The sequence below is a fragment of the Canis lupus genome, chromosome 10 (genome assembly GCF_048164855.1).
Source record: "Canis lupus baileyi chromosome 10, mCanLup2.hap1, whole genome shotgun sequence".
In the NCBI taxonomy this organism is placed as follows: domain Eukaryota; kingdom Metazoa; phylum Chordata; class Mammalia; order Carnivora; family Canidae; genus Canis; species Canis lupus.
Genome location: NC_132847.1, coordinates 13,878,769 through 13,893,026, shown reverse-complemented (window position 1 = coordinate 13,893,026; position 14,258 = coordinate 13,878,769). Strand labels below are relative to the sequence as shown.

General features: G+C 43.1%; 1 protein-coding gene across 2 annotated transcripts in view; it reads right to left on the bottom strand.

Annotated features, from left to right (window-relative positions):
- SNX24 (sorting nexin 24) overlaps nucleotides 1-12,842 on the bottom strand; it is a 160,596-nt gene extending 147,754 nt beyond the window's left edge. Inside the window, exon 1 of one of the 2 annotated variants that reach the window (XM_072840769.1) lies at nucleotides 12,702-12,842. In XM_072840769.1, the coding sequence (XP_072696870.1) occupies nucleotides 12,702-12,761 (60 nt within the window). In that variant the 5' untranslated portion in view covers nucleotides 12,762-12,842. The remainder of the gene's footprint in view (nucleotides 1-12,701) is intronic. The other variant, XM_072840770.1, reaches the window with a different exon arrangement.
- Between the last annotated feature and the right edge of the window lie 1,416 nt (nucleotides 12,843-14,258).

Sequence of the window (14,258 nt, the reverse complement as noted above, 5' to 3'; positions counted from 1 at the left end):
GATGCTGTGTCCCCATCACCAGAATTCACAGATCTAGGAATCAGGGGTGGAAATAGGAGTGACATCACTCACTATTACTGCTAGTGGCCCACTGGTACAATTTTCGCTTCCAGTCTCTGTGACTTTATGCTCTGTTGACCTAGAGGTTTTAGTTCCAAAAGGTGAATGCTTCCACTAGGAGACACAGCAAGAATTCCACTGAACTGGAAGTCAAGGCTGTCACTTGGCCACTTTGAGTTCCTAGTGTCTCTGAATCCACACAGCAAGGAAGGCAATAAGCGTGCTGGTTGGGGTGACTGATCCTGACTAGCAAGGGTAAAGTAAACTGCTAAAGCATAGTGGGGACAAGGAAGATCCTCTATACCACAGGAGACCCCCTGATGGTGTCTCTTAGTAGTAAGATGCCCTGTGATTAAAGTCACCAGAAAACTACAACCACCCAATTCAAAAAGGACAACTAATGGCTCAGACCCTTTAGGAATAAAGATTCGGGGATCCCTGGGTGGCACAGCGGTTTGGCGCCTGCCTTTGGCCCAGGGCGCGATCCTGGAGACCCGGGATCGAGTCCCACATCGGGCTCCAGGTGCATGGAGCCTGCTTCTCCCTCTGCCTATGTCTCTGCCTCTCTCTCTCTCTCTCTCTCTCCCTGTGACTATCATAAATAAATAAAAATTAAAAAAAATAAATATTTTAAAAAAAAAAGGAATAAAGATTCGAGTCACCGTACCTGGCAAAGACCTACAACCAGCTGAGGTGCTTGCTGAAGGCAAAGGGAATACAGAGTGAGTAGGGAAAGAAAGTAGTTATACATACCAGCTGTGACCAGGTGATGAGTTACAGAAATGAGGACTGTAACTGTCCGAAGTATTCCTTCCTTATTTTGTCTTTAGTATGTTTATGTGCATACCGATTAACATATATATAGTAAACGTTTTTTCTCTCCTCTCTTACCACTTTATCATTTAACATAAGAAGTACTGTCTTTAAAAAAAAAAAAAAAAAGAAGTACTGTCTTTATATTATAGAATTCAAGTATCGTTAACTTTACATCATAGTATTCAAGTTGCGGGATATCAATGAAATGATCTTCCTTTTCTCAAACTGGCAAACTTCCGTTCATCCTTCCAGAGCAAGCCTTCATGTCAGCTATCCCTGAACCCACAACAATACCAGTACAATGCTTGGGAGAGGGGTAAATACATAATACATAATTTACATGAGTGAATGCATGCTCTACCCACCTTATGTAAGAGGAATATCCACTAGCAAGGTGGAGAGAAGGGTGAAGGTGAAGAAGGTAGAAGCTTATAGTTTCTAGAACAATTTCCACATTCTAAATTAATCTAAATCCAAAGAACTGGGCAGCCTGGGTTGCTCAGCGGTTTAGCGCCGCCTTCAGCCCAGGGAGTGATCCTGGAGTCCTGGGATCGAGTCCCACATCAGGCTCCCTGTATGGAGCCTGCTTCTCCCTTCCTCTTGTCTCAGCCCCTCTCTTTATCTCTCTCTCTGTCTCTCATGAATAAAATCTTTAAAAAATAAATAAATAAATCCAAAGAACTAAGGAAGGTGGCTGGTACAACTCAACTCACATATTGGTTCTTCCTTCAAGTAAGAATTATAAGATGAAAACCTAAGTCACTTGCTTTTTCAATAAAAATCAACAAAAGAACAGCTTATTTCAGACACCCACCTATCCACTACCTACTTCATGATGATGATGATGATGATGAAGAAGAAGAAGAAGAAGAGAGAGAGAGAGAGAGAGAAAGAAAGAAAAAGGAAGGAAGGAAGGAAGGAAGGAAGGAAGGAAGGAAGGAAGAAAGAAAGAAAGAAAGAAAGAAAGAAAGAAAGAAAGAAAGAGCGAGCAAAGCAACTACAAGGGTCACTAGCATTTTCAAAAATGTCCAAGCTAGTCATCAGAATTGAGCAAGCAAATTACAATGGATCTACAATGAGACACCACTGCTTACCTTATCAGATTGGCAGAAACCCAAAGGCCTGACAACACACTCAGTTGGCAAGCTTGCGAGGAAATAGACACTCTCATAAACTGCTATGGGAATGTAAAATAGCACAATCCCCAAGGAAGGAGATCTGAAAATATCTGGCAAAATAACATATGTATGCATGTACCTTTTGATCCAGTAACCCACTGCTAAGAGTCTAAAGATACTCTGAGAAAAATGCAAAAAATATAGGCACAAGGCTAATGACTACAGACAACAATGGAGAACAATTAAGTTGTAGAAAAGGAGTGGGCATCCTGATATATGCCCCTTGGGGAGTGAACTACAGGATGCACTGTGAAGCCAAAAAAAAAAAAAAAAAAAAAAAAAAAAAAAAGCAGGTGGAAGAAAACATTTTAGTATACCACTGTTTAATTTTAGACTACTGTTTAATCTAAGGGCACAAATGTACCTGTGTTTGTTTCCTTTTATTTAAATAATCTCTATACCCAACGTGGGGCTCAAACTCATAACCCCAAGATCAAGATTACATGCTCCTCTGACTGAGCCAGCCAGGCACCACTTGTTTCTATTCTTTTTTTTTAATGGAAAGATAAATGGTCATCAAGTGGAGGGGAAGAAAACAGAATGAAGGGAATATAAAAAGAAGCCAGATGTCAGCAGATAAACCTAATACAGTATACACTTTACACAATATAAAACAAAATCAGTTTCTAAAAAAAATCCACAAAAATACAAAAGAAAATGAGGCTGGGTAGCTAGTTAGTGTTATGAGCAAAGAAGAATCCAAGTGATTTTAAAACATTTGATTGAAAAAAAAAATAAAATAAAATAAAACATTTCATTGTATAACCCTTAGTGCAATAGATTAAAAAACAAAAAAGCTTTTTTTAAAAAAAGTTTTAAACTGTTGTCAGTAATCATGCTGTTGATAGTAGTACTGGTATTATAATGGAGACACACTGAAGTGTTTAAAGTGAGATAAAGTTAACTGCTAATCATATGATATCCCATTAATCTCAGCATCTAAAGTACTGAGATTTTCAATGCGGAAGGAAAAAGACACAGTTGAAGATAAAAGACCAAGACAAAAATTCTTGAAGTTGTCTTCAAGATACCATGTATTTGATCTTAAGAGAAATATTCCTCCACTCTGACCACTGAAAAGATTTCAAAACTTCCACAAATACCTTGTGTCCAGATCATAGTCTCTAATTATCATTTCCCAGTAAATGCAACCAGTGATCTTTAGAGAAAAACCTAATTCCAGATCTGGGGCGGGAAAGGTAAAAGATGTACTTCATCACACTAAGCAGCAAGAAAGTTATCAAAGACCATTAAAGTTATGTCAAGGACATACACAGCATCCAACTTGAAAATGCCAAATAAGTAAACGGCCAAAGAGGGACATAAAGTATATGAGAATGATAAATGCAAGAGACCGAACTACATCAAATATGTGAATATCTACAGATTCATAACAATACTGATTTTTTTTTTTAAGACAAGGTCTGTGATAATCTTTAATTTGTGATCTTTGGAGAAAGCCAACTCATTGTTTTGAAAAGTAAATAATCAAGAAAGTATCAGGCACTTATCCTACTTTTCCCATAAAAACTACACCTCAGGGTAACTTTCCATAAGTTCCCATAAAAACTACACCTCAGGAGGTGGCTCCTCTTTTAATTAATGAGGCAAAGTTGCTTTGTATAAATGTATTCAAGTCAATAAATGAAAGAAGAATGATAAAATTAAACTACTGATACTTAGCAACCGCCAAGGAACGAATAGATCCAGGCAATATTCCTCAATGGTTGCCAGCATCACAAATCAAATCTGAAAAAGCTAAAGCCTCTATCTTGGTACAATGTAAGGAACTGGAAAAGGCGTTAATAATGACATGGGGATGTAATCAGCCAAACCCAGCATGGAAAACTCTGTGGGACAAATGTCACCATTTATACAACAAAATCACTGTAAAACAAAAAAGAGATGTAGTAAAAGCACTTACAAACTTAGAAAGATAGAGGACACAATATTAAGCAATTACATTATATGGACTTAGTTTCAATCAAATTCAAACTACATTTAAAAAAAAAAACATGCTCGGGAAAATTTTTTAAAATGTAAAAATGGATTGATATTTATGATAATTGATAGTTGCTTTCTTATTGCTTATTTTGAAAGTGTCTGATAATGATATTATGATCATATTTTAAAGGAAGAATCTTTGTTTTTTAGACAGAGAAGCTGGAAATATTTACAGACAGGTCTGAGATTTGCTTCAAAATGATGTACAAGGGAAGATGTGCAAGAAGCAGAGGAAAAGATTAGGAAACAAAGCTGGCTGTGAGTTCATCATTTTATTTTAAAGATTTTATTTATTTAGAAATAGAAACAGAGAGAGCATAAGCAGGGGCAGAGAGAAGGAGCACAGGGAGAAGGATAGAATCTCAAGCAGACTCTGCAGTGGGGCTTGACCCCAGGACCATGGAATAGTGACCTGAGCAGAAATCATGAGTCAGATGCTTAACCAACTGAGCCACCCAGATACCCCATGAGCTCATCATTTTAAAAGCTGAGTAAAAGCATCAGTCTCTCCACTGCTTTATAGGTTGACTTTTTTCATAACAAAACAGGTACTTTCAAAAGGGAGGGGAAGCATGAAAAAAAAAAAAAAAACCCAGAAAAGACATAAAGCAAAATAACTGTAAATTACATTAAAAATCTGAATCTGGGGGGATCCCTGGGTGGTTCAGTGGTTTAGCACCTGCCTTCGGCCCAGGGCGTGATCTTGGAGTCCCGGGATCGAGTCCCACATTGGGCTCCCTGCATGGAGCCTGCTCCCCACTCTGCCTGTGTCTCTGCCTCTCTCTCTCTCTCTCTCTGTGTCTCTCATGAATAAATAAATAAAATCTTTAAAAAAAAATCTGAATCTGTACTTGGAAAACCAGCATAAGAATACAATCTATAAGCCTGATGGCCCCTGTGTTTTGGAGGGATGCTAGAGGAATGATAGAGGATAGAGAAGGTGAGAAGCATGTATCTCTGTGCCCTCTATTATATATCCTTCTCACTTATGTAAATATATTACCCTTTAGCATCTTGAAGGAACACACACACACACATACACAGACACAATAAATAAGGCTAGAAAAACTAAACCTGAATTGAATGAATTTGTAATAAGAATACCAGTTGTTCTATGTGAACTTTCACTTCTAAAGTACTTCAAAGTATTTGCAAAGCATTTATTTTATATAGCATGACTACTTCTCCTAGATTTATGTTTATATTATTGACATTAAAAAGTTTTTAAAAGGGCAGCCTGGGTGGCTCAGCGGCTTAGTGCCGCCTTTGGCCCAGGGTGTGGTCCTGGGGACCCGGGATGGAGTCCCATGTTGGGCTCTCTGCGTGGAGCTTGCTTCTCCCTCTGCCTGTGCCTCTTTCTCTCTCTGTGTCTCTCATGAATAAATAAATAAAATCTTAAAAAAAAAAAAAGTTTAAAAAGTTAACTTCAAGGAAGTCCCTACATGAAATAATAAAAATAAATCATATGGCTAGACATATCATCCCTTGTACTTTTAAAAATGTCATTTAATCCTCAAACCACTCCAGGTGGTACTAGTATTCTCCTCTTTTACAGATGAGAGGGGAAAACATAGAGTGTTTGTCCAAAGTCAGACTTCAAGCTAAATGCTGCAGGCAAAATATGAATGCAGACAGCATGAAATCTAGAGCCTGAGACTTTCGCCCTTAGGCTGTGTCATAAGCCTGTGGAAGAGTCTAATGGGCTTTTGCCAAGTGGCAAAAATCACACACAAAGCATCTAAAGTAGCCAAAATCTGACTTGGTCTATACAGGCTCATTTCTAACAACATGTCTGCCTCATTTTTGAGACATTGTGCTATAACTTGGAATACTTAGTTTCACATCGAATCAGACAAAACTAAATGCAACAGGATATCCTGGTTTGGACATTAGTGGAATCCAAATAAAGTCTGGAGCTTAGTTAATAGTAATGTACCAATGCCAGTTTCCTTGTTTTGACATTACCATGGTAATATATGATGTTAACAACAGGGGAAACGGGTTTGGGGGTCGGGGGTAAATTGGAACTCACTAACTTTGTAAATTTTCTGCGAATCTGAAGTTATTTCACCATTAAAAGTTTATTTAAAAAAAACATAAATTACAAAGTGAAAACTACAGAAAAAGATTAAAATGTATTTCTATCTCAATGAAAACAAAGTTACTTGGGTCCCCAAATTTCTAAGCAGCATATTTGCAAAATTCAATCCTCTTGTACTTATTTTGGTTCTTCAGTGAAGGTAGCATTCTATTGGCTACTGTCCAAGAATATTTTCACACTTGGGTCACCTGGATGGTTCAGTGGGTTAAGCCTAAGACTCTTGGTTTCTGCCCAGGTCATGATCTCATGGGTCCTTTAGAGATAAAGCCCCTGGTTGGGAGGGCTCTATGCTCAGCCACAGTTGGTTTGAGTTTCTCTCCTTCTGCCCCTCAACCCCAATGCACAGGGACACTGCCCTAAGGCTCAAGTTCTCTCTCCCTCTCTCAAGTAAACAAATCAAAAAGAATTTCAAGAATATTTTCACACTCGCATTTCTTGTCCTTAAGGGTAAGGAACATACCCTACACATGCTTGATTTAATTATGTAACACATACTTAGTGTTTGCTTATGCTGTCAATTTACCATGAGTGAGGCACTGTGGCAGCTATGTCCTTGTCACACAAAGGCCTTCTTCATCACAAATGCTCATAATGGGTGATTTTAAGATATTGTGGCCGACATTGTGGTCTCACTGTCGTGCCTACAGGGTTTGGTGGCAGGAAGGGACTGACCTCACTCCCAGCTCCAGAAAAGCCTATTATTTTAACTCCATCTAGATAAATGTAGCCTTGGCAGGTGATTGGTTCAGGAGGCCCTGGCCTCAGCCAATCAGCACAGAGATTCCCCCAGCAACAGGATTGGTTGAAAAACCAATTGGAGACAACAAGACATGAAAGGAGATGGATTTGTTCAGAGCTTCTGGGGAAAAATAGTGCCCAGAAATGCTTGAAGAATTTACACTCTCTTCCTCTGCAAACTGTAGCACGCACACACACACACATTTTTTTTTTTTTTCCAGTCTTCAACTTGTTTTCACCAGGTGTTAGCTACTCTGAGGATGAGAGCACAGAGAGGGCCAATCTTGGGGAGTCAGGTGCCCTTCCTCAATCTCTCATTCTCACAAGTACAAAATGGCAGTAAAAATACAGCCTGCAAGTCGCCTGGGTGGCTCGGTCTGTTAAGCCTCTGCCTTTGGCTCAGGTCATGATCCCTTTGGAGATCAAGCCCCGCTGGGCTCCCAGCTCAGTGGGGAGTCTGCTTCTCCCTCTACCCCTCTCCACCTTGAGCTCTCTCTTGTTTTCTCTTTCTCTCTCATAAATAAAATCTTAAAAAAAAAAAAAAATCCTGCAGATCACTGTTAATGCCAAGGCAATGTCTACATTGTGGTTATGCTAAAAACAACAAAAACAAAGGAGAATTGGGATGATAGCAAGGTATGGCTAATTTTGTGATGTTAACTGACATTTTGGTTATATATTTTTTAAAGTCTTTACCTGTCAGATATTCAAAGTGAAAGAGTTACAGGTGAAATTATGTCCCGGATTTGTTTCAAAATATTCCAGGATTTTTTTTAAAAAATAGAAGAATAAGGGGTGATAAATGAAGTAATAATTTAAAATATTGAAGGTGAGTGATCGGTAAATGGCCCCTCATATTGTTCTATTTTTCTATTTTAATCCATAAAATACTAAAATAATGATCCCTGATATGTCTCAATATTATGATCATGTATATATGAAGCTGCCTTATGTAATGAAAAGCATGATACATCAAGTAAATCAAAAAGTCCAGAATTCAAGAAAAAGATATATTTGTATAACCATAACACAGTCATAGACATACTGTTACAATGAACTTGAAAAATCATCTTATTCAATGCCTTGATTTTTACAACTATAAAAATGAAATCAATTACATTCAAACTTTGGTGTTGCACCTAGGTAGTAGTTCTACTTTTGTTATTTTTCTTTTTTTTTTCCCACTTTTGCTATTTTTCTACCAACAACATATCTGAAAATTGAAAATACTAGCCTATACTAGCACACCAGACCTGCTTACCCTCATGTTCAACGGACTGTTCTCCATCCTCATCTTACAAGACCACTCAGCCACAACCAGCACTTTCCTTCCTGTAGACCATCTACCATTCTCTCTTACCACTTCATACCCCTAGATTTCCTTCTCCCACTCCGTCAGGATGCAGTGCTGAGACTTCTTTGCTCATGCCAATTCTAGGATTTTACCTTCAGTCAACCATCTTTCCTCACTTCACATTCTTTTCCTGGGAATAGCATTAATTGTTATGCTTTTTCATCCTTTGTGCTGAATGACCTCCTAGAGCCATACTTCTAGCCCAGACCTCTATCCTGAGCTCTAAAATCAAAATGCCTCACCAATCATGAAAAACTCAACAGGTCTCCACAGGGAATTTCCTTCTTACTTCAGCTCTGATTTGGTCTATGGCATCCACATCCATGGGAGTCACACTCCTGCCTCGCATCAGGCTCACATCCTCTCTCTCCTTTCTTGTCCTTCTGCTAGCATTCCTTAAATGTTTAAAAATACTCCAGGGTTAGGATGCCTGGATGGCTCAGCGATTAAGCGTCTGCCTTCAGCTCAGGGCATGATCCTGGAGTCCCAGGATGGAGTCCCACGTCGGACTCCCTGTGAGGAGCCTGCTTCTCCCTCTGCCTGTGTCTCTGCCTCTCTGTGTCTCTCATGAATAAATAAAATCCTTAAAAAAAAAAATACTCAAGGGTCATCTAAATGCAAAGCTTATCATGTTACTTCCTTCCTCAAACCCTTCAGTGACTTCCCAATGTCTGGAGCAGAAGTCCATACTCCTGACTGGCTGCTGGTCTCTCTCCACTCTCTGTCAGATGGCCCTTGCATAATCTCTGCTGCTACTGGAAACTCCAGTCTGTACCATGACCCCCTCCTACCCAGTGAGTTGCTTCATGCCTCATAATCACAGTTCTTCTGGTTTTCTTCTCCTTTTAGAAGACTCATTCATTCATTATTTATTCAGCACACATGTACTGAATTCTTTCTATGTGATGGGCCCTGTCCTGGAGTATAGGAGTAGAAACGGACACTGTCCTAGTCTCAAGGAATTTAGAGCCTAGCTGGGAAACAGACAGTAAATAAGCTATGGGGACAGGAGGCAGATAGAGAATAACCTTCCCATAAAGTAATATTTGAGTTCATGTGAATTTTGTTAGAAGATCCTCTCCTGCTTCTTTATAAACTGATTTAGAAGCCCCTTCCCAACTCATTTTCCTTTTTTTTTTTTTTTTATGAATCTGGGAATTTAAAATACCTTCCTCTTGAGATGACATTTTGCCCTTTACTTCCTCCTTCTAGAATTCGCAATGCCAGCAAAAACCTAACCAGATTTCAAAAGTCAGCATTCCTAAGCAATCCCCAACACCACCCCACACATTACCAGAAGGCAGTGCAGAAATGCCCTCTTCCTCCTCATGACTCCAGATAACATCAGGGTTCCCTAGCCCTTCCCTACTTTGCCCCTCTTGGCTAAGAATCCCTAAGGATGGGAACAATATCCTTCTACCTTTCATTCCACACTGGACATCACGCAAGCCCAAAGTCAATGTTTAAGTGTTCGAAAGGCAAAAGTTCACTCTTTAAAGGTAAATTACCTTGTACAGTGAGCATAACTTTGTATAAACTTCTTTTTTTTTTAAAGATTTTATTTATTTATTCATGAGAGACACACACACACAGAGAGAGAGAGAGGGGGGGGCAGAGACACAGGCAGAGGGAGAAGCAGGCTCCATGTAGGGAGCCCGACGTGGGACTTGATCCTGGGTCTCCAGGATCACACCCCGGGCCGCAGGCGGTGCTAAACCACTGCGCCACCAGGGCTGCCCTGTATAAACTTCTTGACTAACAATTGAGCAAGATCTATGAAAACTTTAAAAGGCCCAGAAGTACCACTTCTAGTTAATGTTCTACAAAAATCCTAGTCGTAGGCATAAAAAAAGCATGCACAGTGATGTCTCATTTCAACATTTGACACGGTTGCTAAAAATTAGAAGCAAATGTCAGTGGCCATCAACAAGAGATCTGGGTAAAAAAATGATGGCATATTCCTCATGAGGGCGCTCCCTTTGCTAGTAGCTAGGAGGAGACAGATCTATCCATATCAGAACAGAAATATATTCATGTTGTAGGATGACAGTATAGTCAAATCTCACAATTTATTCTAAGAAAAAAAAAGGAAGGTTTTCATGGCATAGAGAAAGGGCTCTAAGAAAGCACCCTCACATTTTATGTCTTGAGGGCATGGGATTAGAAGGAAGGAAGAACCACACTTCTTTACCATAAGCCTCCAATCACTGAATTTGTTCAAATGCAAGATTTCTTAAATATTCTTCAATAAACATCATCACTAAAGTAAAAAGACGCTTTTTACTCTTAAGTGTACATTATTTCACAAGTTTTTGGTTCAGGAACCCAAGATTATATTTTTTTTAATTCTCAGGTTTTTTAAAAAGATGAAATATTATTCACTGCTAAGTTCCCAGGACCTAGAATAGAGACACCAAGCAGACACTTATTTGCTAAATGAATAAGTGCTGTGCAATTATAAAACAGCTGCTCAGAGGGAACGAAGGATCCAGAAGCTGCTCCATTGACTCACACAGGAAAAAAATCACTTGCAAAGGTATCTTAACAATAAGGTCACCAATGTAAATGAATTAGGTTGTTTTTTTCTTTTTTATTTATTTATTTTTATTTATTTATTTATTTATTTTTTTAAGTGAGCCTTTGGACTGCCTGGGTGGCATAATGGTTTAGCGCCTGCCTTCCGCCCAGGGCATGACCTGGATCCTAGGATCAAGTCCCACATCAGGCTCCCTGTATGGACTCGGCTTCTCTCTCTGCCTCTCACTCTCTCCCTGTGTCTCTCATGAATAAATAAAATCTTAAAAAAAAAAAAAAAAGCCTTTAAAAAGCACACAAACTATCATCATATAAGCAATCTTCAAACTGCCAAGTTGGCCAAGAACAGGGCTCCTTCCAAATCAATTTAATTCACAATGTGGCACATGCCTGGTCGTAATACAAGTAATTAAAAGGTATTTGAAAACACTGTGGGAAAACACAGCTCCTGTAAGAGAAGAAACACCAGTAATGATCTTTTTCAAAGTTCTTATTTGAGAAGGTAAGTAGCTTTTCGTTTGGATTACTGAGACCACCTTCATCTGAACACTTCTAAAGACCAAACAAGCAGGCTATAATCTTCAGATCCTGAAGAATGCCCCAAAAGATGGCAGGCCTTTGATGACTACCGATGCTGATTTGGGAGAGGTGTGTGGGGTTGTGAGAGACATACTTGAACTGAAGAAATAGAGCAAGGTTTCAAGGGTTTCAGGAAAAGGCTTTTCACAGTTTTTTTTTTTTTTTAAGGAAAATGCAGAATACTTAACCAAATATTAATTCATTGGGAAGACTTATTTATATAAATAATGGCCAAACAGAGCTCAGCCTCCCCACGGGAAGGTACTCAGTACTTCTTTTGGGACACCTGAACCCAGAGGTCTACTTAACCCTAAAAATCCACATACTCCCTGGGTTTGTTTGTTTTTTTTTTTTCCCAATCACTTAATTCCACTTTCAATCCCTTAATTCCAAAAATTCTCTTGAGAGGGAGATTTAAGCCTCCCTATGAAAACACACAAGGTTCCAAATAGGCTGTCACCTATACCCAAGAATACTTAGGAGAGAGAAAGGGTAAAATACCCTCCCAGATTAACATAAACGGTGTTTGGCAAGTGGGTGAGTTCTCTCAGCCCTCTCAGACTGCCGTCTGCAATCTTCTCTTTAACAGCTGGAAATAAAGTCTTCCAAGGCATTTCTCCCTCCAGCAATGACGGTGTAGATGAAGGCGTCGAAGTTCATTGGGAAATCAGCCACCTACAGTTCAGCTACTGAACTCTGGATCGAAGGTTCCAGGCCCTGGCGTTCACCCCCCGGACCCAGCCTTTCACTCGGGAGCCCGGGGCCCGTGTCTCGGTTCTCGGGGATCAGCCTTAGGTCCGAACAGGTGCGCAGTGAAGCACCTGACTCTGCCCATTTCAGGGCCCAGCAGAACGGGGGGGCGAACTTTGGAAGCCATCGGATCGGAAAGCAACACAGGTGTGCACTCCGGCTGATAAAGAGCTACAGACGACCCTTACAATTAGCCTGTTTATGCGTCTGAATGAATCCCGCAGAACTTGGAGGGCGGCTGGGGTCCGGGCGGGGGCGGCGTAGCCCACCGCGGGCTGCCCAGGGCGGGCGGGGGAAGGGGGGGGGGAGGCGAGCTCCGCGCCGGGGCTCGGCTGCCCGCGCTGCTGCCCGGAGGCCGGGAGCGGGCGGGGGGGCGGCGGGGGAGGGGGAGGGGGAGGGGGCGAGCCGGGGCCCCGTCGCCCTGGCAACGGCGCGGGGGAGCAGCCCGGCCGCGGGCCCCGGGGGGCGGGGGGCAGCGAGGGACCCGCGCGGGGGGCGGCGGCGGCGGCGGCGGCGGCCCGGGCCCTGCGCGCTCGGCGGCCGCCGTCCCGGCTCGGGGGCCCCGTCCGGCCGCGGCCGCGCCTACCGTGTATCCCCGCTCCAGGTCGCTCTCCTCGTAGCGAAAGGACGGGATGTAGACCTCCATGGCCGCGCCAGCCGGCAGGCGGAGGGCGAGCGGGGGGCGGGCGAGCGGCCGCAGCTCCGCCCCCGGCCGAGCGCCCCGCCCCGCCCCGCCCCCGCCCCCGCCTCCCGCCTCCCGCCGCCGCCGCCGCCGCGCTCTCCGGGGCTCGGGGCGGGGCGGGGCCCTGCGGCCGGGCCCGGCCCTCGGGCGGCGGAGCCGAGCTGGGCCCGGAGGAGGCGGGGCCTCAAGGCCTGCGAGTCCGCCGAGGAGGGGTGCGCGCCCCCGCCCGGCCCCTCGCAGGCCGCGGACGCCGCCCGAGCCGCTGCAGGCCGCGGAGCCGGGAAGCGCCCAGCCCTGGTGCCGCCGGCGCCCGCACCTCCTCCCGCCGCCTGGCACCGCCGCGAAGCCTCCGGCCTCACCGAGGCTCCTCTGGTGCCCCGGGTCTCGGCCGACGGGCCCGGGGACGCCGTGCCAACACCCACCCCGGGCGTCCGCGGATCGCGGGGGCGAACACTCTGCTTTCTTGTTGCAGTTTTAAGATGCTGCCTCGGAGGAGCTGTTGCGGGTTTCGACTGTAAGAGAAAACAGAACACACACACACACACACACACACACACACACACACGGAAAAGAGAAAAAGGAAAGGCAGATGAGGGCCAGAATCTGCCTGTCGGGCCAGGACCAAATAACCTGAAATGACCTAAACGATGGAGTTCCACTTGAGGAAGCTTGATGACCAGGTTACCTTTGTAAACCCTGAGTGTCCTCCTTGGGTGAGTGCTTGGAGCAGAGTAGAAACTTGGGAAGTGACTTGTGGGTGAAGGAAAAGTTGGCCTGGGGCACTGAGGTTTGGGGCCGCAGGCGTCTGCGCTGGAGGCCGGGGGCACTGCAACTTGGTAAACTCTGAAATTTATGCTGAGTTCCTGAGTCAGGGAGAACAGAAGAATTAGGCCCTTTGCTTCAAGAACTTGCCTGATGTGGACTGCAAAAGCCTTCCGGCTTAGAGGCGTCTGAAGACCCATCCTCCAGGCCACACACTTGCAGCTCTGGGATCTGCCACTCGGAACTCCCTGCCTCAGCAGACAGCTGTGTCCTGTGACCAGCCCACCCTTCCTCTTCTGCTGGCCAGCACCATCCGCTGTTAGGAAACAGCTCTGTGGACACCGCGCTGAGTTTAGAGGCTGGGCCCTGGTTCCTTAAGCCTCTGGCGACTCTTAACAGTGTATTGTGGGATTTGTTTACCTGTCTGCCTCACCCAGTTGGTTTTAGGGCACGTACCTTAAATTTTTTTTTTTATTTCCTGCTTGGCATATTGCCTGGCACATTTTTCTTGAAAGCTTTATATAAGCTTTTAAATATTTAATCTTTACAATATCAGTAGAATGCAGCGGGTACTATAAAGCAGATACTGTTACATATCATGTCTCAGGACTAAGCTTTCTAATAACCCCACGAAGAAATGGTATGTGCAGTAGGACTTTAAAGGACTAAGAAGTAGTGTTTCTGTATTTCATTTTTAAA